The following is a 17,812-nucleotide window of genomic DNA, read 5'->3' as shown; positions in this document are numbered from 1 at the left end:
GCAAAAAAAAAAAAAAAATTAAACTCGCAGTTTATAGAAATGAAATTGTTTGCTATGGAATTTATCAATTATCATTTTCTTCTTCTTCTTCTTCTAAACAACAATTACTTTCCTACTGGTCCAACAATGGGTCTTATATTCTTTTTATTTGTTTATGTTCTAGGTGGGTTGACATTCCTACCGGGTATTCTTATACTATACATCTATGTTAAACCAAAAGTGGAGACAAGTTATTTACAAGATAAGGACACCGAGGCAGATTCATTGAAAGCTGGAGAATTGGAAGAAAATCATCAATCTGGATTGGAGACTTATAAAAGTGGATGGATATTTGTTACAAGAGATTACATTGAAAGTCCAGATGAAATCAATTCAAGTACTCAACTGATTACTGAATCAAATGATAATAAATCAGCTTATTCAGCTTTATATAAATTAGTTAAAGATCTGGCCACTAAAAAATCAAAAGATCATGACAATTCAAAAGAAAATCGTCTGCTTGATGATTTAGATAGTAGCGATGATGTCAATAAAGATACATTTGTATTACATAAGGATTCTGGTAATGATACCCATGCACAACAACAACAACATAGTCATGCTAATCAATCTCAAAAACAAACCATCAGATCATCACAAAAGAAACATCGCTATTTTGCTGTATTGAAACATGGGAATTTATTCTTATATAAAGATCAAACTTTAAAAGATGTTAAACATGTCATTGTATTGGCAAATTATTTCGCCACACTATGGCCCCGTGATTTAACTGATGCTCAATTATTCACTAAATATTCAGCAATTGCATTGATAAATCCAAATAAATTGATGCAAGAGAATCATGCAAACGGCCAGCAACAACCAGGATCGTCTTCATCTCCTGGATCTTCAGATTCTTCACGTAATGAATTCCCAAACAATCAAAATATGATTGCCCCACGCGGATCATTTTTCATTTATTGTGATATTTGTTCAGAAAAGGAGGATTGGTTCTTTGCTTTAATTAGAGCCATGAAATTGGAAAAATCCGAATTACCTGATATATTGAGTCCAACCAAATTTGCTAAAACTTTACATTTTGAAACAAAGGAAATGATTAATTTAATTCAGACTTTATATAGTTCTGAAGGTCAATTACAAACTAAATGGATAAATGCAATTATAGGAAGATGGTTTTTATCAATGAAAAATACTAAACAATTTGAAGATTATGTTTATAAGAAATTGAGTAAAAAATTAAACAAGATTAAAACACCAGGGTTTTTTGATCAATTTCAAATAACTGATATTCAACCAGGTAATCTGGCACCTTTTTTCACATATCCAAATTTAAAAGAAATAAATCCAGATGGTACAGTTTTAGTGTCTAGTTATGTTACATATACTGGAGGATTATCTGTTACAATTGCAACTAAAGTTGATTTAACATTTGGTACGAAATTTACTACTAAAGAAGTTGATTTGGTATTGAAAATAACATTGGCTAAGTTGGAAGGGCCTATGTTGTTTAAATTAAAACCTCCTCCAAGTGGTAGATTTTGGTATTGTTATGAAATTGATCCAGTTATGAATTTTAAAATTGAACCTTTGTTAAGTTCTAGAACTTTGAATTTTAATTTCATTACCAATTCAATTGAAAAAAAATTCAAGGAAGCCATTAAAGAAAGTTTGGTTTTACCTCATTGGGATGATATTGTATTTTTTGATAGTTCAGATCAATTATATCGTGCTGGTATTTGGGAAGAACCTAAATTGGATGATGACGAACTTTCAGGAAATCAAACAGATGGCACTACAGAAGCTGATGCCAATTCAGATATTAATTCATTAGATAAATATGAAGATATTGAAACAAAATCTGAATTATCTTTTAGTTCAAGATCATTAAGAAATTCTAAATTTTCAAGTACATTAACTGATTTAAGTAAAAGAATGAAAAAGAAACCATCTTCATCTACTTTGGATGATCAAATGACTACCACTACCACCACCACTACTACTAGTAGTTCCAATAATCTAGGACCTACTACATCCAATGCTGGATCTACAATAATGTCCAATACATTTAAAAAAATTGGTAAATGGTATTTTAAAGATGATCATGGTAATAAACAACCTCAAGAAGAAAAACCATATACTCCACCAGAAATGATATCAAGTAGAAGACAACCAAGAAAATCATCAAATTCTTTGGAACCTATGCAAAATTCAACATCAACGGATGAAAATGTTAATATTAATCCACCATATAACAATACTAATCCATTAACAAATCATATGAGTTCAACTGCAACAGCAGCAGCAACAGCAGCTATTGCAGCATCATCTTCAGGATCTTCAAAAAATTCATCATCAACAGCATTAAATCAAACTCCATCTTATAATTTTAGTAAATTGGATAATAATGATAATTTTAATCTTTTTAGTACTTCTTATAAAGATGATATATCAACAAAGGGAATCCAACCTACAAAAAACCAACAACATCAACAACAACAACAACAAATTTCTAGATCTTCTTCAATAACTGGAGTTTTACCATCACAATCACAACCTCCATTGCCACCAAGAAATCTTTCAGTTACTTCTACTAGTCCAGGAATAGGTGGATGTGGTGGTGTTATTCCACCTCCATTACCACCACGTGAAATTTCAGATAATATGTCAATAAGAAGTGAATTATTAGTTGCTGAACCAACAGTTGGAATTTCACAACCTGCAACTCCAAATAGATCTAAAACTGTTCATAGAAAAGCACCACCAAAATCACCATCTTTAAAAACAGAAGAAGAAGAAAAAATCACACGTGATGAATTCTAATTCTAAATTTAAACCAAAGGTAATATATATATATATATATTTATTAAATAATGTGTATATTAGTATTTAAATATATGCTGCCCAACCACAATACATTTGTGCTAATCTTTCAATTGATGTAGCTTCTTGAATTAAAACATCAACTTGACCATGAATATTCATTGGTAATCCTTCATCTTCATTAATTAAACCTCTTAATTTTTTACGAACTTTCATAAGTATATGACGAGGATCCAATTTTTTCCAATCTAATAAAGGATCATGAATTAAAGTTTCTAAAATATTCATTAAAATTTGTTCATTTTCTCTTAATAAACTTCCAGTTACTTCACATGTAATTCTGAAAATACCATCAACTCCACTAATACCCATAGCATCAACCATATTTTGAGTTAATCTAAATGGAACAATTTCTGGTGTTGGTAAAGTTAAACCTTTTTCAAATAAACAATCAAAATCAATATGTAATACAGAACCATTCTCTTTAAAAATCAAAATATTTTCACAATGTCGATCTCCTAATCCAACAATATAACCAACCATTGACATAACTGCACTAGATCTTGTAAATGAATTTCTTGCCATATACCATGCACTTGGATCAGAAAATTGTTCAATAAACCAGTTATGCAAAATAGGTGGATTTTCTAATAATATTTCACGAAATTGTCGAACAAGATCTTTCAAATTTTTAGGTTTGGCTTTTTGTAATTTATCAATCATTGTAAATATTTTATGTTCATTAATTTGTTTACCCATTCGTTTACGTTCTTCAGCGATAATACCTTTCATAGTTTGAACATTCAGGACAAATTCAATTACCCCATAGCGTTCAGAAAGTGGAATAACAGAATAATTCAGAATTTGTAAACCTCTTTTTCTAGCCTCAGTACTAGATGTCAAGATTCTATTCACCATCGTGGTAAATTCAACCACTTTAGCATCCTTACGAGTATCATCATCTTTTACCATTAAGGGATATGCTTTACCATCAGATCCTCGAATAACAACTTGTTTTGGCATTTGTAAAGAATGGAAAATATTCACTTTTTCGTCAAACCCATCAAATGTAACACTTGAGGCTCTATTAAAACCTTTAAAATGAGTTAACCCATGGGTCGGTAATCTAATTTGCAAGTTTGATTGTACTGGTATCACCACATCATTTATTGGGTCAGTTAATTGTAATTGGAAATCTTTAGACAACAGCAATACCTTCTTTTTAGCACGACGATCAACTTTAAAACTAGCAATGCCAATCAATTTTTCAAATAATCTTCTTGCTCCATCTATATGTTTACTGAGTACTTCACAAGAAGCAACATCAAATGCATCTTTATCTTCTGGACCAACTGAAACAGTAGCTACTTCATGCAAGATTTTCTTAACTCTGCTTCTCCTAATCTTATCAGTTGATTTTGTATGTGATAAGACATACCATAATGCATGTTCTGGATAATTTCTAACAACTTTCATAACTATTTTGGCCAACGCTTCGAATGATGGTTCATGTTGATGTACAATTCTTGATAACACTTGAGTAATAACTGTAAACCATGAATATCTTGGGATGTTCTTGATACCAAGAGTTATCTCAAGAATAATTGCATTTAATTTCTGACGTTGAAATGCAGTTGCTGTTTCATTTTTCAAATTTGCAAAATCAAGCCAAATGGTAATCAATTTAGGCAAAGCTTCAAAAACATAATTTGTGCCCACAGATACAGCTCTAGAATAATGTTTCACCGCATACAGTTGGTATAATCCAGACTTGTCATCTGAAGTATCCATCAACTTATTGTAATATTTACCAAGATCATAATGACATTTCTCACTTAGCATATCAAGTTGAAGTGCTGTATTATATTCTTGAATGATCTGTTGTGCCGATAAATGATTCGACTCACCTAACCAATTGGCATACTGAAGATACACTTGGGCTTTACGTTTCTGGTCTCCATTGAACTTGTCTTCTTTTAGAATATCATACAAAGACTTGATTGCTTCGGATTGTTTTCCTTGTTCCCATAACAAATGAGCAAATTCAACATTAGCATTTTCATCATTTAATGCCATTGCTTGGACAATACACCGTGTTGAGATATCCAACCTACCATTCTTTCTTGCCATTTGTGATTCCAATAACAAATTCCCCGATACTTTTAAAGTATCATGAGACAGATTATACGCCACATTATGCAACGTAATAAGACTTCTTTGAGTATCGAAATCTTGATCAACATTACTTAACCTTGCTTTCAAAACTGTATCTGAATCCTTACCTGACATAATCAACTCGATATCATGAATTGCATGCAATTGATTCATTAAAGCGATATTTCTTGTAAAATTTGACGATACTGATGTAACCAATGAGCTACCAATGGTGTTGCACAATTTATTCATTGACTCTGTAAACGATTCAAGGTTCATGTCAAATATAAAGTTGATACATTTAGCAAATTCATAATCAACCATTCCTTCTGTACTAAGTGGTGTCCCAATAGTGTTTGTTATCATTAACCATTTCCTTAACTGTTCAGCATCACCTTTGAAAACCGCGGAACGTATACCTGTCATGGACCAATCTAAAGGAATCGATGTCAAGTCGGTCAGATCCGTTGCTGCGGCTAAAGTTGATAATGCCTCATCATACAAACCTCGTTGATTCAATGATTCGAGCAATTTTGTCTTTTCCACTTCTCCATTGCTTGTTGTTCCCAAAACTTCAAATGATTCATGTGCTAAACTCCAATTGTCACTATATTGGAATGTTGATAATTTCTGCCTCAAGTTATTTGTTGAAAACATTTTTAGAATACCATTCAACGCGTCATAATCATCAAGATTTGCATACATGGATTGTAAAGTAGAAGCACTATCAATATTTGACAAACCAAAATTCCCATCACGGTAACAATTTTCCAAGTACATAATTGTTCTCTCATATGCATCACATTCAGCTGCTTTTGTAGCAATAAGTTCTTGTGGAAATGAGCTGAACCTCTGTACTGCTTCAACTTTGGAGAATGATTTATCAGACAGAGTTTGGGATTCCATTTTATTGGAGTGTTCACGCATAGCACATGTCCATTCATTAAAATAATCAAACACGGAGAATATAGTTTGGTAGCACAATTTCAATTGTTCTGCTCTTTCAGGTGATACTAATTTAGTATCAAAACTGAAAATATGTAAAAACTCCTTGCGCAATGCATCAGCAATTCCATCATTAACAACATGACTTAATGCAACGTATTTCAATAAATGCTGGCACAAAGGAATATCGGGATCTTTGTGAATCAACACCGCACAGGTACCAAATATAACTTTTCTATTTGCTACGTCTTTGCTTTTATTTTTATCATCAAGACTAGCTGCTTTTAGTAAGTATAACGTAATGTCTACCAACCATGTTTCATACTTCATTCCCAATTTGAAATATGGGAACTCAATTTCCTTTGATTTCGGTTTAGGAGCAGCATATTTGGATTTTAACAATGGAGTCAATGTAGATTTCCCAACATCACTAAACGATTTCCACGGATTGTCTTCACTCTTTGTTAATACCCGTTCATCAAGACCCATAACCAGAAGAAGTTTCTGCATCGAGTATGCTGCAAATAATTGTTTATGAGGGTCATTTGATGCCCAAAAAATCTTCAACAAATGATTCTCAATCAAATCCACCAAAAACTTAATAACTTCTTTTGTGCTCTCAAAATCCAGCTTGATAACAATCAGTTGGTTAACTGTTTTATAATGAAACTTGTTAGCATCTAAGGCACCAATAACAGACAACACTCTGGCACATTCACTTGAAATCTTGGGGTTCTTGTTTCTAAACTTGGCAGCTGTATCGAGTATTGTTCGAACCAAAGCAGTCATGATACCTGTCATTGTAGGATCTTTAAAGTATTCGCTTTGGCAATAGTCTTGGTACTGTTGACAGTAATTATACAAATCAAAGAGGGCTTGTTTGACAACGTAAACATTGCTTGTCAGTAACCTTCTGTTGAATTCTTTGAATATTTTTGGTTTTGACGGGGATTTCATGCTTTTAAATTCTCTAACAACTTGATAATCTCTCATGTATGGCAAAAACGGAAGTGACAAATAATACAATACATAGCAATTGTGTCTTTCATCTTTAATTTGCTTGTAAATCGATTGCAAGATTTGGAGAGCAATTTCTCTAGCTTCAGAACCAAAACTTTCAAATTTTTGGAAAATCAAGGAGATTATAATATCAATCAAGGAAATTAAATGTGATTGTGGTAATTTGTTCACCAATTCATTCCAACAACTTAATGACAAAACATGGTAGTCTGGCTCTTCTAAAGTCGCTTGCAAACATGTTGATAGTTGACCCAATGCAGATGTGATTGCTTCTACGTGACCTTGAATTATAAATTGGATTGCAAAAAATGAATGTTTCAATTCAAGAAACGGTTTAGCACCTCTTAATGAATGAGTCACATCACTAAACATCTGTACAAGTAACAAAACCTGATCTTCTATTAAACTAGCAACGTTTAATGGTTTGGCGCGGTCCCGTAGTTTCATATGTGAAGCCACACATTCCAATGCCTTGGAAATATTGGCTAGATTTTTAATCCCACCATTGTCATCAACTTGAATCTCCAATAAAATATACCACGTGATTTCACCAATACGTGTAAATAATTCGTTGGGTGAAACTAATTTATAATCTGGACACACATTACTTAGAACTTTGACAATATATTTTTCATTCACCCCGTCTTTAACCAAATAGAAAGCAAGAATACGGGATAAACAAGATGCAAGTAATTTTCCAATTTCAACTCCCGCGGCATCAGCAATCTGAGAAATCAATGTAGGGTCTTTGTAATACTCTAAAATTCGTGGTACAATATATTCCTTGTTTCTATTCAAGAAATACTTTCTTGTGACTCCCAGAACTTGCAATATCTTTTCCAAAACACGAGAGTTCTTGATAATCATATCGGCAACACTTGGCAAATATGGAGAGAGTAGTTTATGAGGGGGAACAGATTTAGTAGATGCAAGGTCGAGAATTCCACAATAGACGTAATTTGTATGTTGCTGATTTGGCTCACTCAACCAGTCGATCAATTTGAAATAAATCGCACACAACCGTTCTCCATTGGACACAGTAGCCAATTCAGCAACTGCACGTATTGTTGACTCACCAAAATGACAACGACGCGGTGATGAAAAGTCAATTGCGGTGATCTTTTGAAAAATGTACTTGAAGGTTTCATCTAGTTGTTTGTCATTACCCAGTTGGATTAAATAAAGTGGTAGGATTCTCGTGACGAGCATTCGAACATCACGATTATTATCATTTGCCAACAATGTCAACAAAAAATCGATAACCTCGTGGTCCGCCATATATGAAACAGGTGAAAAACTAGCATATAACTTGAAAATTAAAATAAGCACATTACAAGTCAATAGTGAATCATTAGTGGCAATTATTTTGGGAATGAAAAACTGAACAACGATTTGTTGAAGAATAGCTGTCTCTTGCCTACTAGTGACCGGGACTCTTTTTGGGTCAATATCACTGAAATAGTTTTTGGTTAGTGGGGAGGAGCCACATTTGGTACATTCACCGATGGAGTAATCAAAATCATTAATGAGAATGCAAGGAAAATAACCTAGAGTTGTTGCTAGGGTATATAAAGTAGCTTTATCTTGACTAATTCTATCTCTATTGTGGACGGTTAAATCTTTGACACATTCTATCCATTCCTTAAGATCATAAACACACAGACCGTCGATAGGTTCATCCATTTCGCCAGTAACAAAACTTAATAATTCTATCATATTGTTCTGCTCCAGTAATTTCTGGAACTCACGGGTTTTCAATCTGAGTGATTCCAATTCTGGATCACCGAACGGTTCATCCACATAGTTTCGGTAAACACCTGATTTGTAAATTTTCAACTCCTCTGCATCGTGGTTCTTCTTTGAATAAAAACTATGCTGTATTATATTCAAGGTCTTTTTAATCACTTTAGGAAGATTCTCATCGTAGACCAATTTTGCTAGAATAGCTTTGAAATTTAAGAATGTCATGAAATTTTCTACCATATTATTATCAGGGCATTGTCTATCCTTTTCCAAGCAAAACAAGTAAATTTTGAACAATGACAATGAAATTGAATGATTTAAATGGACAAAGTCAAATTGATCGGTAGCTGAATCTAATGCGTTAAAATCTTGTCTTAAAAACTCAACTATCCAATTCATCAATAAACCAATTTCAACCCAAGTTACTTGTCGATTCAACATAATATTGTTAAGATGTAATAATATAAATACTGATTTCAAAGTATCTAACAATTTCAAATTTGCCGGTGTTGATTCAAGACTGATTTCATTTATGGTGAACCAAATTTTCCTACTGTAACTTTCAAATTGTTGTTGATAACTGTTTAGATTCACAGAAAGTTTCTCAGATATATCATGATCATTCACTATGGAAAAAAAATGTATTCCACTTGCTAGTTTGCCTTGATATTCATTGGAATTAGATTCGGCTAAATTTTGAAGACAATAATTCAAATCATCTCCAAGGATGGTTAACAATTGAGTTCGGATATTTTTTATTTCTTTAAAACTATGCAACTTCGAACACACTAAATTGATGATCAAAATTATCAACCTCTTTAACTGATTGAGTATACTCGTGCTTGATGTGAATCTAGATATTTGAAGTCTGGCAAAAATTATACACCATTGGTATAATTGACAATCTGTTCCCACAGTAATGAAATTTTCAGGTATATGGATCAAACTCAATTCCTGTTGTGTTAGTGGTATCTTTAGTAGGTATATTTTCTTCGATAGTACTAGATCTATAGTTGTGATTAGTCTGGATAATAACTCAATTTGTTCAGATGTCTCTTCATGTTGTAAAGTATTTAATTTCTCATTGGTGAATCGGAAAAGGTAAAAAATGAGTTTATGGAAATCAGTGTCTTGATCATTAATATTGGATTCTATATCATTTAAAAACTGAAGTAATTCAGACGAGCTTATGGATTGATTGGAAGTCATATCATTGCGTTTCTCCCCTTTCCTGCTGTGGTGTTGAAGAGAAAGTGGACTTGCTTTGAACTACAATTGGTGGGACGCGTTTTTCATGTCAATGGAAAATTTTTAGTATACTTAAAAGTAAACCGGGACACAGTGCGAGAGAGAGAGAGAGAGAGAGAGAGAAACAAGACGAAGCTGGCCCTGGGCTCGGCTTACATCGTTCGATCAACAGGTTAGATAGTTATACATTTAATTTTCTTATGATTAGATCTAGAAACAGATTATTTTGGTGGGATAAGGGGGGGAGTTAATAATATACAATAAGTGATGCTCTTTATGGATGGATAAGGGTGGAATCAACGTAACTTCATTTACACACTTGGGGGGAATTGATGCCTTTATTGACCCGAAGATAATGGTCTTTTAAACAACAATATATGAGGTTCTGGAGCATGAGTTTCATAATGGACCCAACCTAAAGATTGTGTGATACCTAATCCTCTCCATTCTTCTTCTAATAATATTCTTAAAGTACCTGTTTCTGGGTTGAAATAATCTTGAGGAATCACTTTTAACATATTCTTTGGCAACATCACATGACGGTATTCATGAGAATCATCACTATATCTCGGACTATAATGGATCATATCTTGAAATTCTAACACCTTGGCCCTTTCTGAATCAGTTAGGTATCTTGGTTTCGACATAATGTATTGTGATTGGTGTAAAAAGAAAAAATGATAATTAATGACAGATAGACAGAAAAAAAATTAAATGGATTATGTCTATGTAGGAATATGGAAACAAGGGTTTAGTGGGTACAACAAGTTGAATGAATTGTTGACAATTGGTATAAGAAGGAATTTCTTGAAAACAAGAAAAAGAGGGGGAGTTGGGTAATGGAATGTTTCTTTAATTTATATATGTGTATATATATATACCACTTTGTTCTTCTTTTTTCAAACAAGAAAGCAGTCGTATTGATTATTATTATTATTATTATTAAAGATTTTTTTTTTCTCTCTCTTTTTTTTTTTGGTTTGAGATTTCTGTTGGTTCGGTTTGGTTCGGTTTGGTTTGGTTAGCGAGATATTTTTTTATTTTGGTTCCACTGCAATTTAATTAAGGGCGTATAATATTTTGTACTACATATTTGATTGAACAATAGGGAGGTGATTATATTATATTATGACTCTGCAATGGCGATCACTTATTTATTATCATACTGACCAGCTGGTCCTTTTACTAACCCCCCTTTTCTTATTCTATCATAGACTACACCATCAAAACAATGGAGGTTAACAAATTAAAAAAAGGGGAGTATGATTGGTTATTAATAATTTCTCTCATATAATTACCAAACCCAAGCAAATCTTTTTAAAACATTCCACAGGTTTAATTTACAGGTAGTAACAATGTGCAGAAATCCAAGGTATTCAATTCTCAATTAATAAATAATATTCTTTAAAGGAGACACAATTAAAAAAAAAAAGCAACAGGGGTCTGGACCCAGTAAATAACAATACGAATACACGTATTGTACATCATTTTTGTTGTTGGGATTATATATGCTATTCAATAGAACGCCTCACCTTGTAGGAGATCTATCTCGTTGACGAGGAGTTTTGGATTCATGCCCGCGGCTTCTACTATGTGACTTGTGTGATCTTTCAGAAGAACCGGACTTGTGTGATCTATCTGAACTTGACCTAGACTTATGATGAGAGTGTCTGTGTCTATCGCCATCACCTGGTTTTCGTGACGATCGTTGTGCTTGTTGTTGTTGTTGTTGTTGTTGTTTTATCTTGGCCAATGGATCATCTGAATAACTGGTTGTCTTTTGTGGCTTAGACATACCCACCCCTATGATTTTGTTTATTCTATCACTATGATCACCTCGGTCTCTTTTCCTTGAAACCATATTATTATTCCCATTCAACATGTTCTCCACTTTGGATTTACCTTCGGTGAATTCAAGGCTCGATTCAATAAACCCACTTGAATTCTCTTCAACTTGTTCATTATTTTCAAACGGTACATCATCGTACATCCAGTTCAATTTAGATAATTTAAGTTTCTCCAGTTTCTTCAAATCTTTAGTATCGAAATTGTCTCCATATTGTAGTTTTAATAATTCAAGATATTCCTGTTCTTGTTTAAATTCATAATTCTTTTCTTTAATTTTTTTCAACTCATCGAGTTTCTGTTGTTCTTCTTGCCAGACTTTCTGTTGATTCTTGACCAACGCTGGATTCCAGGACTTTTTCAAATTAAGATCACCAGCCATGATGTGTAGTTATAGATGTGGAAAGAAATGAATGATTGTCGTAGTATAAGCTTTCCATCGGAGTCGATATTTTTCTTTTTCTTTTTTTGTTTGAAGCTTCAATGGGCTGCGCAACAAATTTCAAGGAGTGGCAACAGAGCCAGAGGCAACCAACTTCATGTTGCCAAACCGTAGGACAGCCGCTTCACCAGAGATGTGGAATCTAATCGATATTGAAAATATCAACAACTAGTTATATATATAAATATATATTGAAGAAAAAAAAAACCTATAAGAATAAACAAAATCATTATCTAATAGTTTTCTCGCAACTCCTCCCAGAAGTACAAGTTCTTCGTGAAGCCAAGTGAAATTGGAATTTCCAACGTCAACGATTAACTGTATCCTAGGAGTGCATTGAGAGCTAATAGAAACTTGATAAACCAAGAACTAGCAAAATTGAATGCCATTCTTTCTCTCTGACTTTCCAGTACCATTCTAAAAATAGTTTAGAAACCATGGATTTTGATATTTTTCTTTGGTAATTCTAATTGAGTAGTTAAGAATTCACTAACTTTGACTCTTTGGTCACCTTGTAATTGAATAACTTCACCTAAGTCTTCATCTTTAACAATGTTACCGTTACAAGCGAAATCTTTCTTTAAAACTTTTAAAATTTTCTTTAAATCGTATTCATTTGGAACACCTTGTACAGTAGTCAAAGTCTTTCTACCGTTACGTTGTTGGATACGAATATGGATGTAGTTAGTTGGTTGAGCTTCTGAATCACCAGTGTCGGCGAATGGATCAAATGCGTTTAAGTTTTGGATAGTTGACATAAAATAATAAAAAAAAAATGTGTTAAATCAAATGTAAAATAAATTTGATGACCTTTTCAATGAGCAAATAAAAAAAAACCGTGGAAGTTTTGTTTTTTGTAATGTGATAGGTTATAATTAAATAAGGAAACAAAAAGCTTATAATAGTAGAACTAGTAGCTTTTTGGTGTATTTGGATTTATTCAAAAATGGATTCGTTGATGGAAGAAGAAGAGAAAACTTTATCAAAAAAAAAAAAAAAGAAAAAGAAAATAAATAAAAAAAAAATTTTTGATTGTCTATGACTATGGTCGTGTACCGATGACTAGAAAATCCTTTGGAAAAGAAAAAAAACTGGTGTTACCAGAAAGTCGTGTACAATTGTTAGGAAATGAATCAGTCAGAATTGTTTTGATAATGATTCAATCATGCATTTCTATTGTTGCTGATTATGTAATATAACGTGATGATTTATTTAGTCATAACCAGATCGAGAAGATAACAACAAAGGACACTGTTGTATAGTGATTCCCTGGGAGTCATGAAGAGACTGTATACTGATTGGGATTATACACCATGAGTGGGGATATATTTGATAACATATTATACAGATCTAGTAATAAAAGAAAGATAGAAAGATTATCAATTTAAAGTAATAAACTAAACGCATTAAGGGTTATGAGATATGATCCAGATCATACAAATTACTATTGAAATGTTTAAAATGGTAAAATCACTTGACTATGAAATCGACATTGAATCTTTGGTATTAGTAATTAACCAAACAAAGTAATTATGATTACCTCACAAGACCTGAATAGTCTAATTGTACAGTCTATTGTTTATAAAGAACCATAGCAATTAATCGTAAATATGGAACAAAAAAAAAGTTCTTTGTTTAATATGATTTGGCAAAATAAATTTCTAACTCTGTTACAACGAATTATTATTCGTTAAATGGTTTACATTATTAATTCAGAGTAACCAGTTTAAAAAAAAAATTCGTTGGGAAAATACAAAACAGTGCTCGTGGTATCTTTATAATAATAATCCTTGTCATATTGATGATAAATCATGTATCTACAGTTTCGCCCTACGCTGGTACCACGCGTCATCACAAACTTGACGCAACTTAGGTCGATGAATCTGCCCCCTCCCCCTGTGTTGCTTGCACGTGAATAAGCAAACTATGTAAAAGAAAAGATTTCTACCCAACAATTTTGCGTGTGAATGAAATCAAAAAAAAAAAAACTTGGTTACTTTGTTTGTATTTTTATCTCAAGGTACACGTCTTTTTTTTTTTCTCTCTCTCTCTCTCTCTCTCTCTCTGTCTTTTACTTTCTCTGGCTGTTGAAAATTTGCCATTTCCTCCCAAAACAAAAAAAAAACTAAAAAAACAAAAGTCTCCGCAACAAACGAAGTTGATTATATATTTTTGATTTCAGGATATATTGTTTGATCATTGCCCTCATTTCTGCTTCTTGTTTTAAATTAAGCAATTGAATATCAGTCGTACATAATCATAATGTCTACAGCAGAGAAACTGACTTTACTACAAGAGGACAAGTACTCAGTCAAGAATTCAGCCTTGGGGAAGGAGCCAAACGACAAGGTCAAGTCCTCCTCCTCAACAAATTCTACTGCCACCACTCTAGCTAATGAAAAGGATAAATCATCAGCAAAACAAGAGCCAATTGTTAATGAAAAAGAAAAGAAGAAAGAAGCATTTATAACAAGAACAATTTGGACTTTTGTTATGATTGGCGGTTTCTTTGCTCTTTTGGCATCGGGTCATTTACCATTAATTGGCTTGGTTTTGATGATTCAAGTTTTGGTATTTAAAGAAGTTATTGCTTTGACTTCTGAACCAGCAAGAGATAAGAAAATCCCTTGGAATAGATCTTTACATTGGTATTTCTTGGTTACTACTTGGTATTATTTGGATTTCCCTGCATTGTTTGATTTCTTTCAAGAATCGGTGTACTCTAGTAAAGTTTTAACCTTACTTGTTCTCAATCATAAATTCATCAGTTACACCTTGTATATTTCTGGGTTTGTATTTTTTGTTTGGACTTTGAAGAAAGGTTACTATAGATTTCAATTTGCCCAATTGTGTGTCACACACATGGCATTGTTGTTGGTTGTTTTCCAAGCGCATTTGATTATCGGAAATATCTTGAATGGTATCATTTGGTTCTTTTTACCGGCTACTTTGGTCATTGTCAATGATATCTTTGCTTACTTGTGTGGTATCACTTTTGGTAGAACCCAATTGATTGAAATCAGTCCAAAGAAAACCGTTGAAGGTTTTGTTGGTGCTTGGATATGTACGGGTATTGCTGGGGTTATTGCTTCTCATATTTTATCTAAATCTGATTACTTGATTTGTCCTGCAATTAATTTATCCACTCACTTGTATAATTTCCCACATTGTGAACCAAACCCTGTTTTTATTCCACAAGTTTTTCAATTACCTGCAAATATTGTTGAGATGACTGGTGTTGAAATAATTACCTTTAAACCATTCTACTTCCACACAGCTGTTTTGGCAACTTTTGCATCTTTAATTGCTCCATTTGGTGGATTTTTTGCCAGTGGGTTGAAACGTGCCTTTGGTATTAAAGATTTCGGTGATACAATTCCAGGTCACGGTGGATTAACTGATAGATTTGATTGTCAATTTTTAATGGGTTCATTTACTTATTTGTATTATCAAACTTTTGTTACCAACCGTAGTATGAATTTAGGTAAAATTTTGCAAATGGCCATTATGAATTTATCATTGCCTCAATTATTGCAATTGTCCAAGAGTTTATTAAGATATTTGAATAGAGAAGATATAATCAGTGATGAGAAATTAGAAGCTATTTTCAACTTATTAGAAAATTGATTTGTTAAAAAAAAAGGGATAATGATAATAATTATGATATAAATAATATTGGTTTTTTTTTTATATATATATAATTTCTTTTTAGTTGATTTCTTCTTGTTTTGTAAATGTACATACATATATTAGTAATAATTTGATGCTAGTTTATTGGTTTTTAGTTAATTATCATTTTTTGGGTTTTAGTTCTGGTTCCCTTGATGAACTCCATTTAATTGACACGTACATGCTTAGTGGTATGTTTAAATGTTAACTTTTGTGGACATTTGTAGGTTGTATTCGTTACTGTAGCGAAGTAGACTAGCCATGCTGAAGTTCATCATGACGACAGGGGTGTTTGCCTTATAGCCTTACTTCGCTAATGAAACAGACTAACCAGAAGTAAAATAATAAAAAAAAAGCCCCATGAAAATCACAAGTAATGAGTTGAATTATTGATTCACAAAGAAAACAACCGAAATCATTCTAAGTATATATATATTCCTATTCTAAGTGTTTTGTGATTCTTTAACTCATTATACATGTTCCAATGATCATTATCCAGCAAAATGGGCTTTTTATTCACATTACTTGATTTCCAAAAGCAAGGTACCACAACTAACTCACTCACTCTCTACCGCATATGTCATAATTCTGTACGCGCGCCCCCATTCCCATTCGCTAAAGAAAACAATATACTTGTACTAAAATTCCCACCGCCAGTTGACACGACGAACAGCGAGGAGGAAGCAAAAAAAAAAAAATTATTTGCATAGCCAGCCATCAAAATCAAGAGAATATATATATGCTGGTTATGAATTTGACACCATTGAAATGCTCATCAATCAAGCATCTACAACTGATCATTAATGGAGATTTGTGCCTCTTTTTTGTTGTTGTTGTTGTTACTTTTGTAAAAAAAAAAAAAATCCATCATAATGAGCATTAACATTCCCTCATTGTGGAGTTGACATGATGACCATATGTAAGTATTTCTCAATCCTTCACTTACAGAAGAAAATGTTTGAAATGTAAATTTGTTAGAAATCAATAACGATATAATTAATGTTTATCGAATATAATACGAAGATGATTTTGATCTGTTACAATAAAAGAGAGAAAGTTGATTAGGTCAATTTCCTGATTCGTAAGAAAAGTTAACTTTGATTTGAATGATTTTATTACTTAACAAAGAGGAACTAAAATTAAAGTTACCTGGTTTTTTTATATATATTTTTCTTTAGATCAAGGAACAAGTATCACTAAGACAAATAATGATGATGATGAAGAGCATAGAAGAAAGTATAACAAAAAGTGTATTAGAAGTAGAAAGTTGGCTGGTTCAATGGCCGTGGTGATATTTCGCAGATCTTTTTTTTCTTCTTCATCATCACTCGTATTGTGTTGCACGGACTGTACTTCGCTCTAAATTGTAAGCCCATCGCCTTCCTAATTCGGCCGCTGCTGCATGCAAATCTTGCTATCGCTTCAACGTTGATGAACAATTTTACAAAAATTGCAAAAAATACCCACATGACATTTAATGTTACCACCGGAGTTGATTGATGGCTGAGATTGGGCTTTTGAACTTAATGCAAGTAAAGAATTATATTTTATTTTTATCTAAAGTAATATGGGTTACTAATATGTTTATGATTTAACCAGCATACTTTTTTTTAGTTAGTTAGTTAGTTAGTTAGTTAGTTACTCAACTATCTGTTTATATGTTGATTGAACCCATTGATTGAATTTGATATATCCATTTCCAAGATTATTTAAAGACCATGATTTCCAACCATATTTACCCCTGGATAATTTGATTTAATTTATCAACCAACTTACATTCGTTTTTAGACTATCATTACTGATAAGGATCTTTCCAATCAAACCAACTACTACTTTCTTTCGTTCTATATTCAATCAACATAGCTTAGATCTATTATCACCACTTTCGTTCAATTATCAAATTAACTACAAACACACATATACAAA

General features: G+C 32.5%; 6 protein-coding genes across 6 annotated transcripts; 2 read left to right on the top strand and 4 right to left on the bottom strand. All coding sequences in view use genetic code 12, as the record gives it.

Moving 5' to 3' along the window:
- Positions 1 to 39: 39 nt before the first annotated feature.
- Positions 40 to 2,820, top strand: CTRG_05464 (uncharacterized protein; the record flags this gene model as incomplete). Its single annotated transcript, XM_002551120.1, has 1 exon — positions 40 to 2,820. The coding sequence occupies one exon, from the start codon at positions 40 to 42 to the stop codon at positions 2,818 to 2,820; it is 2,781 nt and encodes a 926-aa protein (XP_002551166.1).
- A 66-nt stretch (positions 2,821 to 2,886) lies between these two features.
- On the bottom strand, positions 2,887 to 9,891 carry MEC1 (protein kinase; the record flags this gene model as incomplete). The annotated part of the gene is made up of 1 exon (XM_002551119.1): positions 2,887 to 9,891. The coding sequence occupies one exon, from the start codon at positions 9,889 to 9,891 to the stop codon at positions 2,887 to 2,889; it is 7,005 nt and encodes a 2,334-aa protein (XP_002551165.1).
- Positions 9,892 to 10,268: 377 nt separating this feature from the next.
- On the bottom strand, positions 10,269 to 10,577 carry CKS1 (cyclin-dependent protein kinase regulatory subunit; the record flags this gene model as incomplete). The annotated part of the gene is made up of 1 exon (XM_002551118.1): positions 10,269 to 10,577. One exon carries the CDS (start codon positions 10,575 to 10,577, stop codon positions 10,269 to 10,271), a length of 309 nt encoding a protein of 102 aa, XP_002551164.1.
- Positions 10,578 to 11,458: 881 nt separating this feature from the next.
- CTRG_05461 (U2-type spliceosomal complex subunit) lies at positions 11,459 to 12,157 on the bottom strand (the record flags this gene model as incomplete). Its single annotated transcript, XM_002551117.1, has 1 exon — positions 11,459 to 12,157. The coding sequence occupies one exon, from the start codon at positions 12,155 to 12,157 to the stop codon at positions 11,459 to 11,461; it is 699 nt and encodes a 232-aa protein (XP_002551163.1).
- Positions 12,158 to 12,645: 488 nt separating this feature from the next.
- SUI1 (translation initiation factor eIF1) lies at positions 12,646 to 12,975 on the bottom strand (the record flags this gene model as incomplete). Its single annotated transcript, XM_002551116.1, has 1 exon — positions 12,646 to 12,975. One exon carries the CDS (start codon positions 12,973 to 12,975, stop codon positions 12,646 to 12,648), a length of 330 nt encoding a protein of 109 aa, XP_002551162.1.
- A 1,504-nt stretch (positions 12,976 to 14,479) lies between these two features.
- Positions 14,480 to 15,844, top strand: CDS1 (phosphatidate cytidylyltransferase; the record flags this gene model as incomplete). Its single annotated transcript, XM_002551115.1, has 1 exon — positions 14,480 to 15,844. One exon carries the CDS (start codon positions 14,480 to 14,482, stop codon positions 15,842 to 15,844), a length of 1,365 nt encoding a protein of 454 aa, XP_002551161.1.
- Positions 15,845 to 17,812: the final 1,968 nt, after the last annotated feature.

This window comes from Candida tropicalis, assembly GCF_000006335.3.
Source record: "Candida tropicalis MYA-3404 genomic scaffold supercont3.8, whole genome shotgun sequence".
In the NCBI taxonomy this organism is placed as follows: Eukaryota; Fungi; Ascomycota; class Pichiomycetes; order Serinales; family Debaryomycetaceae; genus Candida; species Candida tropicalis.
Note: the sequence above shows the minus strand (reverse complement) of the source record. Positions and strands in the feature narration are given on the sequence as shown.